The 23,780-nt window shown below is 54.4% G+C and overlaps 1 protein-coding gene across 2 annotated transcripts in view; it reads left to right on the top strand.

Moving 5' to 3' along the window:
* Nucleotides 1–4,084: 4,084 nt before the first annotated feature.
* The window catches only part of mef2d (myocyte enhancer factor 2d), a 39,549-nt gene continuing 19,853 nt past the window's right edge, over nt 4,085–23,780 (top strand). For both annotated transcript variants that reach the window (XM_068754825.1, XM_068754833.1), the window contains exons 1-3: nt 4,085–4,199; nt 19,653–19,985; nt 21,790–21,993. In XM_068754825.1, coding sequence (XP_068610926.1) covers nt 19,932–19,985; nt 21,790–21,993 — 258 coding nt within the window. In that variant the 5' untranslated portion in view covers nt 4,085–4,199; nt 19,653–19,931. The remainder of the gene's footprint in view (nt 4,200–19,652; nt 19,986–21,789; nt 21,994–23,780) is intronic.

Here is a 23,780-nt window from a genome sequence, read left to right as displayed (position 1 = left end):
AATTATTATTATTATTATTATTATTATTAAGTAAAGGATGACGGCCTGTTGACTTGATTCCAAACATTTTGATGGTCAAAAATATTTTTACAGACCAATAGGGATTAATGTGATGACGTCATGTCCAGCGAAGGCCTAATTTAATTTTAAATAAGTATTTTCTAAATTATTTAGTTTAGAGGTTTTCTGATTGGTTGAAACGGGAAGTCATTAACGTAGTAATTATCATTGATCACTTTCAGGTCGGAATTATTTCGTGTCTGAAATAAAACAGAATAAAATAGAATAATAAAACAGAAAAGCATGACGTCATTTCTAATCCCAAACCCATTATGAATCTTTTTTTAAGGTTTTTAAAGTCTGAATAATCAAATTATTTTTAATAAAACTGTTTCAAAAGCTCTGCAGCACAAAAAAAATGTACCTGAATCTTTTCAGCATTTATTTGACTTATAAATGAATTTAATTTAGGTTGTTTTTTTTAAATGAAATGTAATTAATTTAATTCCCTCGTGAGTTCGAGATAAAAATATTTAGAGAACCGTTCTTTTATTCAATTTTCTTTCTTAATTTGTGATTAAAAGTCAAATATTTTCGATTCACGCCAGAGGATTTATTTTGATTTAACTAAAACTAAATGTAACAAAAACATGTTCTAATTGACACATAAATATACATTTAATTAAATGTATTTTTTCTGCAGAAATATACATGTTAGAAATAAAAAGACAAATATGTTTAACTTCAATAAAATCGACGGTCTAAATGTGTAATAATTTAAATGAATTGTTAAAAGTCTCTGAACGTTAACAAGCAGCTGGAACGCACACACACACACACGTTCGCGCGCATGGCGCATTTGCATGTTGTATCCCACGGTGGAAATTACAAAGGAGAACAATTAATATGCGCATAAATTAAAAGTGAGAGGGTTTGGTGAATTCCAGGAACAGGCGGAGGAGAGAGGGAAGAAAAGAGGCTCTGTTCACACGGGAGGGCGGGAGGAGGAGGAGGAGGAGGAGGAGGAGGAGAGGAGGAAGAAGAGGAGGAGGAGGAGCAGGAGGAGGGATGATGCTTTGACGTGACATAAACCAGGCCGTTCGGTTCACCATCATCTGCCACTCCTGCCGCGCTGTGACGTCACGACGACACGCAGACAAAGCAGCAGGAGCAAAGTAGAGCGATGGAGGGACGCGTCACCACTGACGTCACCGTTTACAGAAAAAGAAGAACTTTATCGATCCGTTGACGTTTAGCTCGAACATCTGAAGAATCAAATCAATCAATCAGTTATTCCGTTTCCCCTCTCTCTTCCGTTATCATTTATCTGACTCTCTCTCTGGTTTCAGGTCTTTGAATCCTCCACGTGACGCTGGAATCAGGCTGAGGGGGCGGAGTTCACCTGCATGAGCACAGGTGAGGTTTCTTTTTTGGTGCTGCATGGAACTTAAATGATACTAATTTAACTTTATCAATAACAATGACAGAATTCTAATTCTTCAGTTGGTGACACAAAACATAAAATATATTTTCAACCTTTATTTTTCTCACATGATCAATAATCTCATCTGATAACAAACGCGATCATGATAATTATTGACTTTTGTCACAGACGGTCTCTTTGTATTTAATATAATAATATATCGTTTATTTTACTGAACTCCTTCTATTGATTGATTATTTATTCATTCTAATGTCTGAATATGATTCAGAATTAAAGCTGCATAATTATCCTGTGGTTCAATGGATAGAACTGATGATCAATCAATAATGAACAGAAAGGAGGGGGGGGGGGGGGGGTCACCGCTCCGAGGAAGACTCTGACTCCCTTCAGCAGGATGAGGAACAAATGCAGTAAATCAAACATAAACACTGATTCGACTTTGAATGTGGACAGACAGCGCCCCCTGTAGGATGGATAGTTTCAGGCGGTTCAGTCCCTTTTTGAACAGATGCCTCCCTCTAGTGGCTATTTGCTTTCACTACAACACATTGAATCCAAAGGGATTTTCCATCCATCCACCTTCCTCTTTTCCGGGGCCCGGTCGCCGGGGCAACAGTCTCACCACGGATTTCCAGACTTCCCTCTCCCAGCCAGATTCCGAGGCATTCCCAGGCCAGCCGAGAGACATAGTCTGTCCAGCGTGTCCTAGGTCTCCCCCCGAGGCCTCTTCCCGGTGGGACATGCCTCCCCAGGGAAGCGTCCAGGAGGCAGATTTTATTAGCATTCAATGTCAACAATGCCCCGACTCCCTCCGGTCTCCTCCTCTCAGCCGTCTCCCTGGACCCCCCCCCCCCCCCGACTCCCCCCGGTCTCCTCCTCTCAGCCGTCTCCCTGGACCCCCCGACTCCCCCCGGTCTCCTCCTCTCAGCCGTCTCCCTGGACCCCCCCCCCCCCCCCCGACTCCCTCCGGTCTCCCCCATTAAGCCACTCTCTGACTCTCCACTCCTGATTGTCACAATTTAGCCCTCATTAAGGGGTGCACGCTGAAGAGGAATGCATGGGGGGGGGGTTGTTGGCTCTGTTGCCATGGACACTGAGCGTTGCTAGGCAGCCAGCGGGATGCCGTGGTGTGCAGCGGGTCACCACGGAGACAGGGATGTGCACCCACACACCTCTGAAACACAAAGCGGCTCGGCTGATGGGGGGGGGGGGCAGAGATCAACACAGCGACTGATCCTGTTATCAGACTAATTAGAGGATTCAAAAACTTTACAGGGAAAGAATTTAATTAGAATTAAAGTAGAAAAGTCTTCAAATGTGGAGGAAGAATGTCAGAACTTTTATTAAAAGCACTATGACGTGGTTCCGGGTTCCGCCAGCAGGGGGCGACTCTGATCCACATCACAGACAAACATGGTCTTCAAGCTTGAACAGGACCAGAATCAGAACCAGAATCAAGACCAGAATCAGGACCAGAATCCGCAGCTCTGAGTGGAGAAGGGAACAATTTTCTTTATTTCAATCAAACCTCTGAGTTGGGCTGGGTTAGTGGTATTCCCTGTGGTATTCCCCTGACCGAACTAATACTACTATTAATACTACTACTACTGGTTACTTCAATACTCTTGGTTCTCCCTCCTCTTCTCGTTTACTTTGCTACTGATCCTCCCTTGACATTCAGGTGTGTCAGCCGGTGACTGTGACGTCATCCATAGGTCGCGCCTGCCTATGAGGAGGATTACAGCTCAGGATATCCTGATCAGGCTTTTCGACTTCTTTAATTTTCCTTTGATGATATCCTCATTTAATTTATGTAACGGAAATAAAATAAATGAAACGGTCCCGTGCGTGAACCGTATTCCTTTAACTCCCGTTCATTCCACGCTGACGTAACGTGACGCGGTGAGCAGCACGGTTATTAGAAAGTGGGAATATAAACCCGAACGCGTGAAACTCGAGACGCGCGTCATTAACATGCGCCTCCTTCCGGTGTGGGAACTTTGTCTCGCGCTGGAATCACTGCTCGCCACTCTTTCGCGCACTGTAAACATCGTGTTCCTCCGCCGTGAACACGCAAAGTAGTGCTGCGCGGGCCCGCGCACGGTGGCTGATATCACGCGCTGTGGACGTACAGGTGGAGCCACGCGAGCTGTGGAACGTTCAGCTACGCGTTTACGACGCGTAGCGTGTGAAAACCAAGCTAATAAAGATGTTGTCGGAGAGCTAGCAACTCCGCTGCGCGAACGAACAACTTCAGGCTTCGCTCGCGAGCTGCGTGTTGACGTCACGTCATTTTTAATTAGTGCGTTTGCATTTTACGTGTAGAAAGTGGCCGGACTTCTTCAGCTATGCTAGCATTTAGCTTTCTAACTGCACTGATGCAGGCGTGCTAACTGTTAGCTCCGTTTTAGAGCTAAATATAAACAAAAAAGTAGCTCTGAAAACGCGACTACAAGCGGAGGGATATGAGCTTTTAACACATGATGTCGCCGTCAGCCCCTGATAGGGCGAAAGCAGCACGGACCGCTCGCTCCCATTGGCTGCGCTCCTGTCAATCATACAGCGACGCCACAGGACAGATTAGGCACCATTTGCCATAACTAAATAATTACCGAGGAGGAGGTTTTATAATTAGGAGCCCTTCGGTGTCGGCGGACAGTTTCCGCTCGTCTTCCGCGAACACCGTCCGGACGTTTGGGACGCAACAAAGTGAGAATCTCCGGTCTCATCAAACAGATGTGGATCCGCTGCTCGGGTAAGTCGCCACCTTTTCGTTTTGCCACATTTGCCCCCCTCCCCGCGTCGGGGCAGCTCTGACAGCTGTGTCCGGGCGCTGCGGGGCTGCTGCGGCTCGTGTGCGTGTTTACCTCCACACCGGCGCGGTGCCGTGGATGCGAGAACTCCCGGGAGGCGCTCGGTACGGGGGGGGGGGCTCGGACGGTTCGGATGAAGTTCGTGTTGGTCTGACCCGGTTCTGGAAATAACACGTCGCTGCCCGTGAGTGCGCGCGTCGTGCGTAATTCCACTCCACTGTCGGGGAGGATTTACAGACCAGCGCCAGCATGCGCTTTACGCGATCGCGTTTCGTTTTCGTTTCTGCGAGTTGATTTAATCTCGGAGAAAAGCTGGTTTATTGGAAACTTTTATCGGCGCCATAAATCTGTGTTGCGCGTAAAACTGAAATGTCTGCTCACTTCTATCTAAACATTTCTCTCGCGGTCCCTCGTTTCTCCGAGTCCGCCGTGCGTAGAATCATTTCATGTCCCGTTCGTGAACCCATTTCCGTCCATCGCGCGCTCATTTCTGTGCGTAATTGCGTTTCTCCCGGGAGAGAGAGAGCCATCAAACTTCTAATTTCTTCCCTAACCCGGAAACCATTTGGCTCCTGGAGCAGCTTTTTAATGACGGCATCAATAAACCCGAATAAATGTCTCATCGAGGACGCTCCGAGATGCCGTTTGGAACGATGGACGCGTTTCCTGCCAGGCAGGTGTGAGGGATTAGAGGGCAGCAGGAGAATGGGAGCAGGTCTCGGGAGGCTCCGTTATCTGTTGCATCATTCCGCCAGGCGGCGGAGGGATTTGGTGCGACACGGCCGGTCTGAGCGATGCCTGCAGGGGAAGTCCCAAAAGGTGTCCAAAGGCGGACGCTCCAAAGGCGGACGCTCCAAAGGCGGACGCTCCAAAGGCGGACGCTCCAAAGGCGGACGCAGCGGAGGCACGTTTGATCCAGGAGCAAAGCGGCGGAGCAGGTGAACTCCGAGTGTCGGTCCGGTACCGTCCGGCACGAATCCAGAAAGCAGAAACCGGGGAAGCTCAGGCACCTAAAGGCGCCCGTCCCACGCCGGTTTGACCCCCCCCAGGATGGGACCCGTTGGCCCGGAGAATCCGGAATCACGTCGTCCTATCACAGCTGTGAGCTGCGTGGGCTCTTTAAATTCTGCTCCGGGACGTTTAAGGGGATCCGGACCGGATTTTGGTGTTTGCCGGATCCCACCGTTTGTCCAGGCGTTCATCCAGACGATCCGAATCCGACCTGCCGCCATCCCACGCGTCCCGTAAAGGTCCTGGATCACGATGGAGGAATTCATCAGGAGCACAAACACAAACAAACATAGTTTGCCCATGACTGGTTTAAACACACGCATCACTTCATCTGATTTACAGCGAAAATCTTTTTCCCAAGCATCCGTCCGTTTTGGCAGAATTTTGGTTTTCCTCACCGAAGCTCGGCCGTGTGCCTGAAACCCGGGGGGGGCTCATCCTCCTCCTCACTCCTGTTAATTTGAGGAAGTACAGTCTTTCTCTCCTTCAGCAGAGCTCCAGCCTGTCAGGCCTGGCGCAGGGCGAACTGAACCCACGAGCGGCTCGCTTTTATTACTTCTTAAAGGACGAGACTGGAGCCAGGTCCGGGTCCAGGTCCAGGGCAGGGCCAGGTCCACAACACTGGTGCGAACGAACCCGGATCACTATTGATCGGTAGCTCCTTGATTCCCTGACAGATTTCTCCGGTCGGGGATTCTGGGTCGGCGTGAAGTTAACCGAGGGTTAATTGTCCCGGGTCGATATGGCTGAGTATCGACTGGCGTCTGGCGCTCGGGGCAGAACATCGGGGCGGGTTTTCCTTTCGGACCCAGGTGAGCTGCGTCTCCGGTTCTGGTCGAGCTGATTCCGGGCCAGGCTTCCTCCGTGGCTGTTCCCGCGCTGAGCGGCAGGAACAGGAAGGACTCGGCCTCGCGGCGGGACTCCGCCTTCTGCTGCCGTGGCGATGATTCAGATTTACCGCGGTGCAGCAGAAGCGTCCTGGCGCCGTCTCCGCTAACGGACCTTAAAGTCAAAGCGGAGCCCGTCAGCCGCTTCAGGTGGGACTCCCCCCCTCTGTCTGAGCATTCAAAATGGCCTCCCCCTGAGCTCGCACCCGGAGCAGCGCCCACGCCGGCGGAGGTCTGCCTGTCGCAGTCTGGGCCGGTTCACCTGACGGACGGCAGAAGTCCGGATTTGCTGACGCTGGCGTTCGGCGCTGCGGCGGCGGAGCTCAGCGATGCTTAATGGCAGCGTGGGCGGATCGGTCGGAACCGCTGCGTCAGCCGCCAGCGGGCCCGTTCTGGTTGACTTTCGCTGCGTTGAAAAGATGCTAATGTGTGTTTAACGCTGGAGAACGGCGGCGCCGACCCCGGATAAGAGGAGGAGAGCGGGCAGATGGGGGCGGGGCCAGAACCGTTTGGTAGCTATTCTGTTTGTCCAGCAACGGAAGAGGAATTCGGTTTGAAGGTCGGCGAGGTGACGCAGACCCGCCCTGACGAGCATGGATGAAGCGTGGCGTGTTCAGGGACCGTCGGGAGGATATTGGTCATCCTCCTCCTATAAATACATCTCTGGGTTTTACGTGTCATAAAGTTCTTTCAGTAATGTGGGCGGAGCCAATCGATGGTTTATTGTCTGCTGACAATGCTTTCTGTGTTTAATTGTTTAACATATAAAATGAACACAATGCAACAGGATTGTGTTGTGTTCAGGTTCGTCCGCCCGAGGCATGAACGCGTTACACTTGGTGGGTGGGCGTGTCGGCGGGCGGGGCAGTTAGCCACTTTACTGCTTGACTATTAAATGGATTCCCATTAGCCCATCAGAGAACCCGTTCTTCTTCTGGTCCCGACCCGGATGAAGGGAGGCTTCCAGAAGTTTTGACATTTTCTTACGACATAAGAGCGACTGAAGCGATTTCCATTAAAGGTCGTGGAGGGGCGGGGCCTGGGCATGCTGAGCAGACAGGTGAGGGTGAATACCATTCTGCCTGAAATGCTGATTCAGTTCAGTCTGATCATATGATCAATACCTTCTGAGGGTCTCCAGCTCTGTTTGGGCTTTGGCTCCTTTGTGGGTTTGTTTTTTCAATCCAGGAAAGCCTGACTCCGCCCACGCGCTTCGATTGACGGCTGGTCTCTGGACCTCGGGGAACGAAAGAGGAAACGACTGACACCTTAAAACCGAGTCGGTTTATCTAACAGTCGGATCCGATCTCCTCTGGTTTGTTGTGATACGGATGCGACCATTTGAGAATATACGATCATTAGAGGTGTTCATCAGGGACGCCGCTTCGGGTTTCAGGGGTTTGGTTTCACTGGTCTGGAGTGAAATCAGAGGAAGAGTCAAACGTCCTCACTTTAAACTCGTCTTCGAGCATTAAAGGGACACACACGGGTCAGCCCGTTGACATGTCCTCTGTAGTGGACGTCCACCACAGAGGACATGTCAACGGGCTGGGTCTCAGGAGGACCTCGATGACTCATGGATTTACTACAACCCCAAACCGGCAGCGTTGATTCAAGGCTCCTTCAGACGGGCGACGTTCGAACCCAAGTCAACCTGCTGTTTGTGATCAAATCCCTCAAACACCTGGAAGATTGGGTTTTATTTAAATGATGTTTGAGCTGGTGAAATCCGATACGAAACACGAGGACGGTTTGTTGCCACGAACCCGCCCCGACATGTTGCGGCTTTCTGGATGAGTAGCGACGGCCGGGCTTGGATTGCGCCAGAATCTCCCCGCTGGCGTTCGCCCGGACCAGACGTGTAATAAACGTCTCCCCGCTGGCGTTTGCCCTGACCTGACGTGTAATAAACGTCTCCCCGCTGGCGTTCGCCCGGACCAGACGTGTAATAAAGGTCTCCCCGCTGGCGTTCGCCCGGACCAGACGTGTAATAAACGTCTCCCCGCTGGCGTTCGCCCTGACCTGACGTGTAATAAACGTCTCCCCGCTGGCGTTCGCCCGGACCAGACGTGTAATAAAGGTCTCCCCGCTGGCGTTCGCCCGGACCTGACGTGTAATAAACGTCTCCCCGCTGGCGTTCGCCCTGACCTGACGTGTAATAAATGTCTCCCCGCTGGCGTTTGCCCCGGCCAGACGTGTAATTGTCCCGCTGTGGTTCGCCGCAGACTTCCCGTTCATCTCCAGAGAATTCCTCTGCTCCGTTGGGCGATGGCGGCCGGGCGGCCCGCGTTTTAATCTGAAAGGTCACCAGACTAACGAGGCTTGAAGCTCGACGCTGAACCGCTCGCCCTTCTGAGGAGACGCTGCCTTCCAGCCGTGATTTAATTGCAGACTAATTTCCCTTCTTTGCTGAGCGGCGTTCATTCTGTGACGAACCGTCGCAGAAAATGGGAACGGAAATAGGAAAGACAAAAAAGTGGTAAGTCCCCCCTCGGTTGCTTTAGCTACGCCCCCCCCCCCCCAGGGGGGCACTAAACGTATCCGGTCTGCCACAGAAGGGCTCGCTGGAAATACCCAGCCTCGGAGCCAAAAGGGAAAAGCACGCCAATGAATCGGGAGGATGGACGGACGTGTCTCCGGATTCGGGATTCGGGAGGACTTTGACCATCTCGGTGCGTCTCGTCTCCTGATGGACTCCCTCAGCTGCCTTTCCATCGGGGGGGGGGGGCTGCCTTCAGCAGCACTTTATCAGTAGTAAAGCGTGTTTTCCTTCTTTTAATATTCTCTCTTCCTTGTGATGGAAAGCTGCCCGGACGGATGCTGGGAGTGCGTTGGGATCTCCGGGGGGGGGGGGGGGGGGGCGGTAAACTCGGCATTAAGGTTGAATAGCGGGAGCGGCAGCGCGGCTCTAACGCCCGACCTGGCTTGACCTTGACTTGGCGGCGGTGTCGGATTCCCTTTAAATCCCATTTCAATCCATTTAGTTTGGCTTCTGGGAACGTTCAAATTCCATTATGTCGTCAATCGCCTTACAAACGAAGCGAAAGGAAGAGGGAGCGATGAACCGAACGGAGAGATGGAGTCGTCGTCATAGCGATAGAGTTCCTGTGTTTTATAAAGGGTGCGGGATTATCTTGTTTATCTTTGAAACGTTTTTACACGTTAAGATTTGTGGAAGGTAAAAGGCTGCTGTGGCTGCACCTGAGGTTGAGGTCAAGGTCAAGTTAGCTTAGCATAAAGGCGACCTCTGAGAGCGGGTAAATGGAGCTGTGGAGGCCCTCGCTTTCACGTCGAAGGCTTTCCTAACGCCGCCGGATTATCAGCGCTCCCGATCACCGGCAGAATAAACGGCATCACATTCCCCTCGGGTTACGGCGCCCCCGGTGGGCTCGCTGCAAGTCGATCCGGTATTCCTGCCAAGGAGCTCCGAGGAGATCACAAAGAAAGATGCGAGTGGAGGAATGGAAGGAGTTGGGGGGCAGATGAAGGAGCGATGCGCTCCTCCAGGCCCGGAGGCGGCGGCGTTCCTGCCTCTTGATGCGTCATCCAGGACGCCGACCCCTCGAAGCAGAACCGTTCCCTAATCCCAGCGTTGCCAACGTTCCCGACCTTCCGGTCCGTAGAACCGGAGTGAGGCCTTTGCAGTTGATTCATCGCCGGTTACAACCCTGTCGTTCCGCTAATCACGCCTTTTCCACCGCCAACTGCAACGCCGTCATATTTATATCTCGCCGTTTTCAGTTTGTCACCATAGCTACCACCCGGCTCGTTCCTGGCCTCGTTTCCCGCCGTGTTGACGTTGGCCCGGCCGGTTTTCCAAACGTCGCGAATGTTGCGAGATTAACCCTTGCCAGTCGTCCCGTGATGAAAACGGAGCCGTGTGCGTCTGTCGGATGTGGCGTGAACGCAGCACGTGCGCCGCCATGCTGACGGGGTTACGATGGCGTGACGGCAGGCGCTGCTCGCCGGGCCTCCGGCACAGCTGAAACGGCAAGCAGCAGCGCCAGCAGCTGAAACACGACCCCTCCCCTCCCTCCTCGACCCTGCTCCTCCTCTTCTTGATCTTCATCTCGATCGTCTTTCCAAACCCCTCCTCCCATTGAATTCCTCCCACGCCTCTTCTCCTCAGCGGCGTGGAGCAGGGAGGTTACGGCCTCATTTGAATATCTGAATGTATATCAGCCTCCTCCTCGTCGGGGCGGGGAGTCGTTTTACAGCGGGGGGGGGGGGGGTAATCCAGTTAGCCACAAGCTTATGAGGAGGAAGAGGGAGTAATGGTTCGGAGCTTATTCCTCGTTCTTCCTGGGGTAGAGGAGGAGGAGACTGATGAAGGAGAGGCAAAGATGAAGATGAGAAAAAAGTGCAATGGAGGAAGAAAGGGGGTAAAGAGGGGAGATGAGGAGGAGGAGGAGGAGCGCATAAAGAAACGTAAAGTGATGAGTGAGGAGAGAGGTGGAGATGGAGATGGATCAGGAAGAGCAGGAGGCGATGAAGGATACAGAATGAGTAGATGTAGGGTGAGGAGGAGAGGGAGGAGAAAGAGGAGGTGAAAAAAGACGTGAATAGCAGAAAAGGACGAGGGTGGTGTGTGTGTGTGTGTGTGCGCTCCATGTCTCCTCCTCTGGTCCTACTCTGGCAGCAGGTCCTCGCGGCGTCCGTAGAGACCGTCCTCGCGGCGTCCGTAGAGACCTTCCTCGCGGCGTCCGTGGAGACCGTCCTCGTTTGGCGTCCGTAGGGACCGTCCTCGTTTGGCGTCCGTAGAGACCGTCCTCGTTTGGCGTCCGTAGGGACCGTCCTCGTTTGGCGTCCGTAGGGACCGTCCTCGTTTGGCGTCCGTAGAGACCGTCCTCGTTTGGCGTCCGTAGGGACCGTCCTCGTTTGGCGTCCGTAGAGACCGTCCTCGTTTGCCGTCCGTGGAGACCGTCCTCGTTTGGCGTCCGTAGGGACCGTCCTCGTTTGGCGTCCGTAGGGACCGTCCTCGTTTGGCCGCGTTGGTGCAGCGTTAGATAACGTTTCGTTTGATGGTGTTCAATGGCTGACTCGTTCTCACCTCTCGCCCAGGCCTCTCCAGCCCACACGCTCCCGTGTAAAAAACAAACGCACACAGACATCCACCCACTGCCTCTCTCACACACACACACACACACACACACACACACACACGCTCCTGTTCTCTCTGCATCCGTCCTCTGGAGGATCCTGGCAGTCGTTGATGTTATTGAGCTGGTTATCACATTACAGCCGGAACACAGGAGGAGGAGGAGGAGGAGGAGGAGGAGGAGGAAACCGCCGCGACTCCTCCACGGCGGAGGTCGTGGCGTCTTTCTGCAGGACGACTCTCCAAAGCAGCTTCGTGGAAGCGTTTTCTACTAGAAAACTGGCTTCCCGTGTCGGGGTCGGTTAACCCCGCCCCCTGCCGTCACCTAGCGATGGGTAACACTGATTGATTAATTAAGATACCCGACATCCATAGAAGAAAGTATGACTCATGTGGACAAGTTGGGCGACGTCACCATGGAAACCAGCATCTCGGCGTCGTTTGCTTCGTAGCTTTAGATTAGCATTAGCTTTGTGGCGGTGCGGATGCGTTCGGGGCGCGTTAGCGCGTCGCTACGCTGCGAACGATGAGAGAACGGGTTTGAGGTGTTAAGTCTCCTCCGGAAGTTGTGGGAACTTCTCCTCCGTCTCGCACACCCAGCAGGAACTCCTAATCCGACAAAGTCTTAATTTGTCTTGGTTTTCTCCTCCAGTCCAAAGAAGCGCTGCGCTTTCAAATCCTCTTCCTCGCAGCTTTGCTAACCGACGCTCGTCTTAAACATCCCGCCGGCGCCGCCGCGAAACGCTTCGCTGGGAACTCTGACTAAAGCGTCTCTGGGAGAATGTTAACGAGGAACGGCGCCTTTCAATTCCCGAACAAACGTCTGCCGTGGAGCGGAGCGTCTCTCTGAGAAGTTCCACTCGTCGGCGCCCGGCGCTGAAGGTCGACTTGGAGGTCGATCATTCCCAGACTCAGCCGTGACCTCCAGATGATCAGATCCTCGCCGTCTGCTCCGTCTGCCGCTGCGATGGTGATTGGAGCGGCTAAAATGGTTGTGGATTGAAACGACAGCACAGAGCCTCCAGGCCGCGGCTCTGCTCCGTGGCGTCGCTAGTCGGACCCGGCGTCCACTCTGTGGCGTCGCTAGTCGGACCCGCCGTCCACTCCGTGGCGTCGCTAGTCGGACCCGGCGTCCACTCTGTGGCGTCACCTGTCGCTAGTCTGACCCGCCGTCCACTCCGTGGCGTCGCTAGTCGGACCCGGCGTCCACTCCGTGGCGTCACCTGTCGCAAGTCGGACCCGGTGTCAGACACATGCTGGACGGGGGACGGGGGACGGGGGACGGGGGGGGGGGGGGATGTGATCCCCAATGAAGGAAGGCTTTTCACTGAGGACAATTCCTCTGGAGTCACAACAGGTGTGTGTGTGTGTGTGTGTGTGTGTGTAGATTGCTGAAGGGAATTATGAGCTGTGCACTAAAGCGAGGAGGAGGAGGGGGGGGGGGCTTATGAAGGGCCCCCTCTGCCCCACCTGTAGCCTGTCAGCTGTTGTAAGCCTGTTAAAACGTCAGCTGTTTCTGAGGAGAAGTGTGTGTGTGTGTGTGTGTGTGTGTCAGGGAGCTTGGGGGAGGACCGACCCTCGATGCCCCATTGCATGCTAACGCGGTTCTCTCCGCCTCTCAGCGGCGTCCAGCGGCCATGACGGTCTGGCCCCGCCCCGCCTCGTTCCTGGCAGGTTTTAAAAAGTTTCTTCAGGACTGACGGAAATTTAAAAAAGAGATGTTTAGTCTTAAGAGCAATGTCAGGACTTTATCTTAAATCCCTCCTAAAACCTTAAACTGAATCCAACAATGTGAGCGCCCCCCCCCCCAGCGTCGCTGCCGCTAGCGGGGGGGCGTGGCAGGTGTCAATGATTTACGACTTTAATTTACTCGTTAGATTAAAACGTAATATGTCAACAAGCATAAAGCTTTAATGAGGGAGACGCAGCGAGGCCTCGTTCCTTCGGGAGGCAAACTAAAGACGGACGATCGAGTCGGAGAAGGAAGCAAAAATGAATTCATACAAAATCAACGTAAAATAAAATCGGAACTTAGCGCTGAAACGCTTCACTGATCTTTGAGCGACGTGTTTTCAGCCGCGTCCGTCAAAAAGCGCATCTATCGACGCAACCGTTTAGCAGACTCCCAGTTTCCCACAGCCTCCGGGCCCCCTCGGACATTCCGGGGTCAGGGAGGGGCAGCGGCGGGAGATCCGTTCCTTGGGAATCGGAGCCGGAACGTTCACACAGACCCGTTTACGACTTTTATTACGAACTCCAAACTAAAATACGACAAACACTCATCTGGGAGACGCAACGGGCCTTCATTCAGCCATAATCAGGAAGCGGTCGCATGTGGGCCGGCGGTTCAGAACCACCGGAACCACCGGGACCAGAATAGGTGCAGAGTTTTCTCATTTTCTACCTGAAAACTGGCCAAAAGAATCCTTGATCAGACGTGGCGTTGTCCTTGCAGAGGTCAGGCCTGCCGGGTCTCTGAGGGGCGGAGCTTCAGATGGGGGGTGGGGGGGGGGGGGCGTGCGACAGCTGAGCATGCGAGCCGGTAGACTCGAGGAGGCCTTGAAGGGTCCGGAGGAACAAAAGGTATGTGGGACAGCTGCCGTCCCACCGCCGGCGGCTCGCCGTCCAAAGGGACGATGGACACGTGTGTGTGTGTGTGTGTGTGTGCGTGCACCAGGGACACACACACACAGAATACTTGTGTGTGTTACGACTAAGTTCAGGTTTGAGGCTCGAATCCAGAGACGTCCCCCAGATCAGACTACTGATGAATGTCCCCCGGTATCAATAACCTTTATTGATTAACGAGTCGTTAAGAGGAGGAGCCTCTCCCGCTCCAGAGCCGGACGGACGCTGATGAATGGGTGACAGTTGCTGAAGGCATATTAGGGCAACGGGTGACCGGGGAGGGGTTTGTGGGTTGGGAGGGGGCAGGCGGCGTCCGCTGAGGAGCCGTCCAGAGCGAGGCGGTCCAGTTGTCACTGGAGCGGTGGGCGGTGCATGTGCTCTGATCCGGAGCTGCTTCCCGTCAGGACGGCGCCGTGTTCCACGTGGAATAACCCCCGTTAGTCCTCGGTCCTCGCCGTCGCTGCCGGAGGACGTCCACGCGGCTCCTCCTGTCTCTAATCTGGACGGTAAGGGCGTCCGCTTTGAGTGCGTGAGTGTGTGTGTGTGTGTGTGTGTGTGTCTCTCTGTGTGTGTGTGTCTGTGTGTATCTGTCTCTGTGTGTGTGTGTGTGTGTGTCTGTGTCTGTGTGTGTGTGCGTCTGTCTCTGTTTGTGTGTGTGTGTGTGTGTGTGTGTGTGTTTGTGTGTGTGTGTGTGTGTGTGTGTGTGTGTGTGTCTCTCTGTGTGTGTGTGTCTGTGTGTTTGTGTGTGTGTGTCTGTGTGTGTGTGTGTGTGTGTGTGTCTGTGTGTGTGTGTGTGTGTGTATCTGTCTCTGTGTGTGTGTGTGTGTGTGTCTGTGTCTGTGTGTGTGTGTGCGTCTGTCTCTGTTTGTGTGTGTGTGTGTGTGTGTGTGTTTGTGTGTGTGTGTGTGTGTGTGTGTGTGTGTGTCTCTCTGTGTGTGTGTCTCTCTGTGTGTGTGTGTCTCTGTGTGTGTCTGTGTCTGTGCGTCTGTCTCCGTGTGTGTGTGTCTGTGTGTGTGTGTGTGTGTCTCTGTGTGTGTGTGTGTCTGTGCGTCTGTCTCTGTGTGTGTGTGCGTGCGCGTCTCCACTGCTTGAGAGGAACTCTCCCGTTTGACGTCCGTCCTTTGCTCTTCTCTTCTGGACGTTAACGTTTTAAAACTTTTCACCGGCTCGATTTGAACCGAAGAGCGAGAGGCGGAGCCGGAGGCGGAGTCGGAGGCGTCCCGGGCGCTCTAATCAGTCCGGGACGCCGTCGGCCACGTCCCGCTGATGTCATCGGCGTGCTGAGGAGAGGCGTTTCCTCTGATGTCGCGTGCATTCCTTTGATGTTGCTGAAGAACAGGAAGAACTGGCTGCTGGTTTTGTTTTTCTTTCCTGATTAATTTATTGGCTGCTTATTTTTTTATCGTCATCTAATTGTTTGATCTTTGATCTTTCCAGCGCCGGAGAACACGGAACACGTTTTGGCGAGCGGCTGCTGGTTTTAGCTTTCGCTTCACGCGCTGGTTGTAAACAACAACAAGGGAACGATGGCGAGCCGGTTTCCTGTCATCATCGTTATTGATCCGAGTGGTCGTTCGACTTTCAATACAGCATGTTATTGGAAAGGATTGATTTGATTGATCGGTTGCATCGCTCCACCTCCCCTGAGGATGGACCGGCAGCTGCCAGAACCTTTTTGCAGGATCAGACGACCAGCAGCAGGCTGGGAATCAGTCGGGGCGCCTCTGGGCTCTGTTATCGGGTTCTGTTCAATCGATAATCGATAATCATAACGGATTGATTCCAGCTTCCCAGACTTTCATGTCGCGTTAATGTGAAGATCTTTTTGTGCTTTTCATGCTTGTTTGTATTATTTTATGACATTAATCTGTAATGACTTTAATCACGCGGTGAAACGGGCCCGAAAACGGGACGAACCCAGACGGGCCCGAAAATGGGACGAACCCAGACGGGCCCGTAACCGGGACGAACCCAGACGGGCCCGAAAACGGGACGAACCCAGACGGGCCCGAAAACGGGACGAACCCAGACGGGCCCGAAAACGGGACGAACCCAGACGGGCCCGAAAACGGGACGAACCCAGACGGGCCCGAAAACGGGACGAACCCAGACGGGCCCGTAACCGGGACGAACCCAGACGGGCTCATAAAGGGGACGAACCCAGACGGGCTCATAAAGGGGACGAACCCAGACGGGCCCGTAACCGGGACGAACCCAGACGGGCCCGAAAACGGGACAAACCCAGACGGGCCCGAAAACGGGACGAACCCGGACGGGCCCGTCTCTGCGTCTTTGTTCCGCGGGCTCACAGGCGTGTCTCTCTCGTGGCAGTGATGTCACCTGACCGGTCAAACCACATAGTCCACGCCGCCGCGCCAGCAACAACAAACCTGGCTGATAAATGACCCGCCAACAAGTCCTCTCTGCTCCTCTCTGCTCCTCTGTGCTCCTCTCTGCTCCTCTCTGCTCCTCTCTGCTCCTCTGTGCTCCTCTCTGCTCCTCTGTGCTCCTCTCTGCTCCTCTCTGCTCCTCTGTGCTCCTCTCTGCTCCTTTCTGCTCCTTTCTGCTCCTCTGTGCTCCTCTCTGCTCCTCTCTGCTCCTCTCTGCTCCTCTGTGCTCCTCTCTGCTCCTCTGTGCTCCTCTGTGCTCCTCTGTGCTCCTCTGTGCTTCTCTCTGCTCCTCTCTGCTCCTCTCTGCTCCTCTCTGCTCCTCTCTGCTCCTCTGTGCTCCTCTCTGCTCCTCTGTGCTCCTCACGCCTTCCGATCTGCCGGAAAAAAGGCATCTTTGCGCACTGACATGCAGCGGTGCATTATGGGTATTATAACGCCAGAGGCTGCGAGCACAAACGGTAGATCGGTGACGGCTAGTTCACCGTGTGTTAAATGTGTGGGCGTAAGTTGTGTGTGTGTGTGTGTGTGTGTGCTTGTTGTATTGACATCACCACGGCAACGTAGGCGTGATTCACGAGCTGAGAGGCACAGATCTCTTCGCCGCCCCTCCCATCCGACCACCTCCACCTCAGAAGTGCTGCCCTTGCGGGGCATCCCCCCCCCCACCTCTCCAACTGTTCACTCGTGATTGGCTGAGAGGAGGAGGGTGGAGGGGGGGTTGGCAGAGAGCGCTCAGTCACAAGCCAGCCCCCCCCCCCCCCGCTCCACCTGCCTCCGTGTTTCCTTGATGTATTGACGGCCGGCTGACTGAAGCCTGAGTGTGGCAGGAGTTGTGTCCGACGGTTGCCCGGCAACAGGCTATAAATATCTCACAGCTGGTGCTGGCGGAACACCCTCAAGGTTGGGCCTCTCTGGCTCGGATGAGGGAATGCGATGGCCCCGCCCCCCCACCCCTGAGCCCCAATGAGAAACGAGCCTATGAGACCGCCCCCCCGAAACCCATCCCGCTGGAACGCGGGTCACGGTGAGAATGTCTTGATGCGACGAGCTCCATGTGAACCCTGGCATTAATGCCTCCATGATGACACGCCCCCTTTTAAAGACGCAGGCACCTTTCTTTGGCACTCTAATAATAACATATAAGACCGATCGATATTCGATCAATCCTGAAGGAACTGTAACTTCAGCTGAAGTTGGGCGCTTGTTTCAGGCCACTGGTTCCAGGGCGGGGACGGGGACGGGGACGGGGACGCCTGACCCAAAGTGGTCGCTGACTGCATGGCGGTTCGGCTTCTTTGGCGCTAGCGGTCGTCGTGCCAACGCTAGCAGCAGCTGCTATCAGGCTACGAGTAGTTTTTGGTCAACGCCGCTCTGAAGCGTTGGTGAACGTGACGATCTTGAACGTCCTCGTCGCGCCCGTCGCCTCCAGTTTTGTGATCTTTGCTGTCCGAGCCGGTCGCCGACGGTCGGCGCCTGCTGATTGGCTCGCGTGGATTGGATTGTCATCGCGTCAGTCCGGTCCGAGCCAACGCTGAGTGAGGAATGAATATTGGTCAAGTATTGATCTGCTTAGATTTCAAGCTGAAGGGCAGATCAGCCATCCTGATAGAGGTCGTGTCTCCGGCAGCGACCTTGAAACCTGATCCCTGAAGTCCTCTGCGGATCCCGTGGCGACTCCTCGGCCCACATTTCAGCAGCAGAACATTTTCACGTCGCTTGGTTTCCTGTAATCTGCGCCGCTCGCATGTTCTGCGGCGTTCCTTCTTATTTCTCCGAGGTGTGCTTCAGATTCCCCGTGCGTTCGTCTCGGTCTGTGTAAGAGCCGTGCGTTACGGCGCCGGCGCAGGTCGCGGCGATGTCGGCTCCGCCCGCTGCGGACGCTGGGAGGAAACAGACGGATTTCTCAGCAGGGCTCCAGCGGCCCGGAACCGTCTTCGCCACTCGCCGTCATCGCTGCTGACTGCCATTAGCACGCCGGGGCAGAGAGGACGGACGCCCGAGAAGGAACGCTCATCCAAGTGCAGCAGCAGACAAGGCGTGCTGTGGCAGTCGAAACGCGGCGCTGCCTCCCGCGGGCTCTGACGCACGCCGCCTGCAGCGTTCACCCGCAGGACGGCGAGGCAGGTTCTAAGGAGGAAGGTCACCGGTTCGCAAGCCTCGACCTGCTGGGAGAAATCTGGGTGACGTGCCCCGAATCAAGTCGCTTAACCCGCCATCGCCCGAGGGAAGCGCCTCATTGGCCGGCTGGAGGAGCCCGTGGGTGCGTTGGGGGGCGTCGGCTCCATCTCTGCACAGTCACGCTGCTGCCTAATATTGACCTCACAGCTCGTGGATTTCCGCCCACATGGTTGGACGAGCTGAAACGTGGTGGAAATACGATGCATCAGACAGGAAATGAACATCTGGATTAAAAAAAAAACATTTTTTTAATGCTGATCTGGTTTCCATGACGCTGCAGTGACGGATCAGGGATCAGCAAAGACGCCACAAAGCGGTGCGCTAATGCGTTTAATGCTAAAACATTTAGCATAATATATCAGGAAAGAATCCAAACGCCATAAAGAAAACAACCTGACTGTTTAAATCAAAATTAAACTGCTCAAGTCAAAATATCCATTTATAAAGTTAAAGAGAAACTGGAATGATTCCTGTGTGTGACATTTTAATTCTTTCATCTGTACAAAGAAAACTTCCTGAATGAAACGAGCGGCTTCAACGTGGATCTTTGAACGATTTTCTGCCGAAGGGGTCGGAACCAAACATTAGAGAGGTGCTGCCAACAGTTTGTACGTTGGGTTCCCGCGGCTCGGTGTGTGTTTCTCCGTGCAGAAAGAGGCCCTGGCGGCCTCCGGCCCTTCATCGGCCGTTTTTAACAAACAATGGTGGCGGTCGTTACCTCGTTCTCCAGCCCCCGTCCAATCGCCCCATCGGTGCATAATTCATAAGCAGCTCGTCGCCATCGAGATGAGCGCGCCGTCCGGCGCGTTGCACGCACCGTTCTCCTCTTCATCTTCGTCTTCCTCCGTGTTGCGTTGAATGAGGTCAGTGGGATCGTCTCACTGGAAAGGGAGAATATGTAGAATCCCCCCCCCCCCCCTCCTCCGATTGGGGAATCGCGCTCAGCGGCATCAGGCAGACCGGGCAGCCGGTTGCCGCGGGCGACCAGCCGATCAGCGATGTGGCGGTGATGCCGCTAATGAAGCTGACACGGCACAGCCTCCCTCCCCGCGGGCCCCTGAGGGTGGAGCGCCACAAACAGCCCCGTGCCTTCGTGCTTCTGATGCGGCGCCGCCGCGTTTATTCCCGTGTTGTGCATCAGGGCGAGGGAAAATGGCGTGTTGGGTCGTGGTGCAGCGTCTGAATGCCTGTGTTGTGTTTCAGGAACTGCCCTGCTGAGGTGAAGGGGAAGGGCAGAGGACCCCGGTTCGGCCTGACACTGGGAGTGGGACCATGATCTGAAGGGGGCGCCGCTCTTCCTCTCCTCCTCCCTGTCTTTCATCTTTTCTTTTTTTGCAAAGTCACGGCGTGACAGCCTCCCTGTCCGGCTGCTTCCGACGGCGGCGAGGTCAGACCGAAAGACGATCCGACGATAAGGAGGCGTAAACGCCCATCTTACCCCCCCCCCTCCCCCGTTTCCCCTCCCGCCACAATACCGGAAACATGGGGAGGAAAAAGATCCAGATTCAGAGGATCACCGACGAACGCAACAGACAGGTGGGTGAGGCGGCGGTGATGTGATCAATCACACACCGATGGTTGGGAAGGGGATCCAGCCTTGTCGATCGGGGCTGGATCAGAGGCCGGTTTGTGCTTCGATCCGAAGCTCAACTGAACTCTGACCTCTTCCTGAAGTGTGCGTGGGTTAGAATCCAAAGTGGGAGAACGATCAATAATTAATGCAGATTCATTTGTCATTGTCTCAATTTAAAGTTAAATATTTAAACCCAGGCATCACCAGGCACAGCTGTAAATGCTAACAGGCTAGGGTAGGCTAATGCTAGGCCAATTGTCCACAAGGTGTCGGAATCAAAGATCAATCCGTTGACTGGATCGTTAGCGAGCGCTAAGCGGTGCCTTGAAAGGAACCTGCGTTTGATCCGGCGCTCTTTTAGCGTTTAGCGTCGACTCGGATTCCGAACAAGCGCGCCTCCTTTGAAGCAGAACGGAGATTTAAACGAGACACGCACACGGCCTTCTTCTTGTCCGCACTGAGGATGTCTCTTTCATCAGTTGCCATTGGTTACCTGGCACTACTCATCTTAATGTCAATTACGTCCAGCGAGTTCGTCGTTCGTGCCAATCACCGGGATCAGGAGCGACTCCCCGGAGTCGCTTTGTGGCGGGAAACGGGAAGGAATGGCTCCGTTTTGATGCTAAGTGGTGTTGCTCATGTGGCGCCCTGCTGGGTGACCTTCCCGTCCGTTAGCGGAGCAGTCGCTCGCCTCTTCATCACCAGCCGCTCTTGTCATCCTCCCTTTGCCACATAATATGGCCTCTGTTCTGTGTGAGCGAGAAAGGGGAGGGGCCAGATATGTAGATCGGCATGAGATAAAGAGAGAGAGCGCAAAGGAGGTAAGACGATTGTGGTTCTGTGTGATGAGGTGGGAAACGAGGGAACGGGGGGGGCAGGAAGGGAGGCGGGAGACGGTTGCCCATGGATACGCCCCCGATATAATTTGATTTGTGGCAGCAGGAAGCAATGAGTGAGTGCGAAAGGAGGGAGGGTAGCGAGAATGTGGAGAAAGGTGAGAGAGGGGAGGAAGGAGGGCAGAGGCGGAGATTAGCCGGGCGATGAAGAAAGAGGAGCGAGACGGAAGGTCTCCATCGGCTGCTTTTCAGGATCTCATCCTCGATGTCTCCATCTATAAGCTCCGCCTCTTTCAATTACATCCAGTTCAAAGACGGAGCAGCCGAACAAACAGCGGCGCCACGCCGGGAGCGTTCAGCCGGGTCCACCTGGGTTCAGGTGACGCCGACGGCGAGGCCGAGCGAGCTTCATCAAACGTAGCTCAGCGGCTGCCCTCAGGATCCACTCAGCCACTTCCTGGACATTCTAATTATAGCAATAATCTGACTCCACCCCTTTATCCAGATCTGTTGTTAAAAAAAAAACAAATACGAAAGCGGCGAGAGAGGAATAACATGTGACAAGCGGAGAACGCGAGTGTGAAGGCGACGAGGAGAACGAGCGTGGCGAGGAAGAAACGGCCCGCGTGTGTGTGTGTGTGTGTGTGCGTGTGTGTGTGTGTGTGTGTGTGTGTGTGTGCGTGTGTGCGCGCGTGCGTGTGTGCGTGTGTGTGTGCGTGCGTGTGTGTGTGTGTGCGTGTGTGTGCGTGCGTGCGTGCGCAGGGGCGTTCAGACACGCTGTCTGATACACACTCAGCTTTAACGCAGCGCTTCCTGTTTGTCTCGCGCCTAACGAACTTCTGCTTCTGCTTTGACGGCGTTAATGAGCGTGAGCGGGGCTGGACTGACGCTAAGCTAACGTCACCGCCATCCCTTCTTCCCCCCCCGCCAGGTGACGTTCACCAAGCGGAAGTTCGGCCTGATGAAGAAGGCGTACGAGCTGAGCGTCCTGTGCGACTGCGAGATCGCCCTCATCATCTTCAACCACTCCAACAAGCTGTTCCAGTACGCCAGCACCGACATGGACAAGGTCCTGCTCAAGTACACCGAGTACAACGAGCCCCACGAGAGCCGGACCAACGCCGACATCATCGAGGTAAAGCGAGGGGCGGCGGCGGCGCCGGTTCTTACGCTCCGTTCTTACTGGCCGTTTTTGAGTGGACCTTCCCCGGTGGGATGATTAGCATGTAGCGCCAAAATACCCGGCAGACGCTTTCAGACTTCAGGAAGTCTGAAAGCGTCTGCTGGAACCGTTCCGCTCCGTTCCAGGGTGCTCCGAGCTTCCTGGTTTCGTCCCGGTCCTCGGAGGTTACGCCTCGGTTAGACGACCCGTCTTTCTGTTGATGTAAAACCAGAGGCGAGCATTAGCTTAGCATTAGCAGCTAAGCTAACCATTTCATCCCTCACTATGAAGCAATTGTTGGACGTTTCGCTCCGGAGCTGGAAGGCAGTAGAGAAGGTAGCCCCTCCCCCTCCATCGAGACAGGATGTTTCTACGTTTGCATATCGACCGGGGGGGGGGGGGGGGGGGGCAGTAGAGAAGGTGCGAGGGCAATCGCTTGGTTCCGTTTTTGTGTGTTTGTAATAGGAAGATGTCTTTCCTCTCCTGTGGGAAAACGCTTCGCCGGAGCTCGCCAGGCGAGCACGGAACGGTCACTCGCCCCGCTGACCCTTTTCTGCATAACGGGCCGCTCATGAATCGAACACGAGATGGTTCGGGATGACTCGGCGGCTCGGGCTCCGGCTCGGGCTCCGGCCCCGGCACGCCCCGCTGCATCACTCGGCTTTCCGGTGGAGCGCGGACCCAAAGCTGTTCCTCGCCATCGGTCAGCGCGGAGCGCCACATATCCGTCGTCACGCTGAAAGCTACGATGGACGATACATTCACACAAGGTGTACGCTCTCAGGCCCTGAACATCGTCATGACAACAGCGGTCGAACGATGACAGAAGGTTACCGTTCCCCGGCGTTAATCCAGCGGGCGTGAAAACGTTCCCGTCAGGTCAGGAAGGCGTTTCTGATGTTTCTCTGTTTATTGGACTACTTGGGTTCAATGGAGTTTGAGGCTCCTGAGTCTGAAGCAGAATCCATCCCATAATATCGGATCCAATAAGGATCCTCTCCCTCCATCCTCCTCTCCCTCCGTCCTCCCATCCCTCCGTCCTCTTCTCCCTCCGTCCTCCCATCCCTCCGTCCTCCCATCCCTCCGTCCTCTTCTCCCTCCGTCCTCCTCTCCCTCCGTCCTCCCATCCCTCCGTCCTCCTCTCCCTCCGTCCTCCCATCCCTCCATCCTCCCATCCCTCCGTCCTCTTCTCCCTCCGTCCTCCTCTCCCTCCGTGTGTCTCAGCGTGTCAGCAGGAAAACCTTTCTGTGGGCTCTATCTGCAGCTGCAGACGGCTCTTAAGTGTGTGTGTGTGTGTGTGTGTGTGTGTGTGTGTGTGTGTGTGTGTGTGTGTGTGTCAGGGCGTTGGGCTGCTTCGGGCCACATCAGCTCAAGCTCCACCGACTCTGTTTGTGTGCATACGTGTGAGTGTGTGTGAGTGTGTGAGTGTGTGTGTGTGTGTGTGTGTGTGTGTGTGTGTGTGTGTGTGTGTGTGTGTGTGTGTGTGTGTGTGTGTGTGTGTTTAAGTCCTGTTTGCGTGCTCTGCAGCAGCCCATGAGAACGGTTCATGCAATATTCAGTCCCGGTGAGTCTCTCAGTTGTGTGTGTTGGTGTGTGTGTGTGTGTTGGTGTCCTACATGGGTGCTTCTCTCCTACACCAGCCTACATGCCCCCCCCCCCACACACACACCCTCTCTGTAGGCCACGGGACATTTGACAACTTATTTGACGTTTGTCCTGTGCCGAACCGTTTTCCGTTAATTCTCATTATTTCACCTTCT

This window comes from Brachionichthys hirsutus, chromosome 3 (genome assembly GCF_040956055.1).
Source record: "Brachionichthys hirsutus isolate HB-005 chromosome 3, CSIRO-AGI_Bhir_v1, whole genome shotgun sequence".
Lineage (NCBI taxonomy): Eukaryota > Metazoa > Chordata > Actinopteri > Lophiiformes > Brachionichthyidae > Brachionichthys > Brachionichthys hirsutus.
The sequence above is the reverse complement of the archived record's forward strand: the minus strand, read 5'-3'. Positions and strand labels throughout refer to the sequence as shown.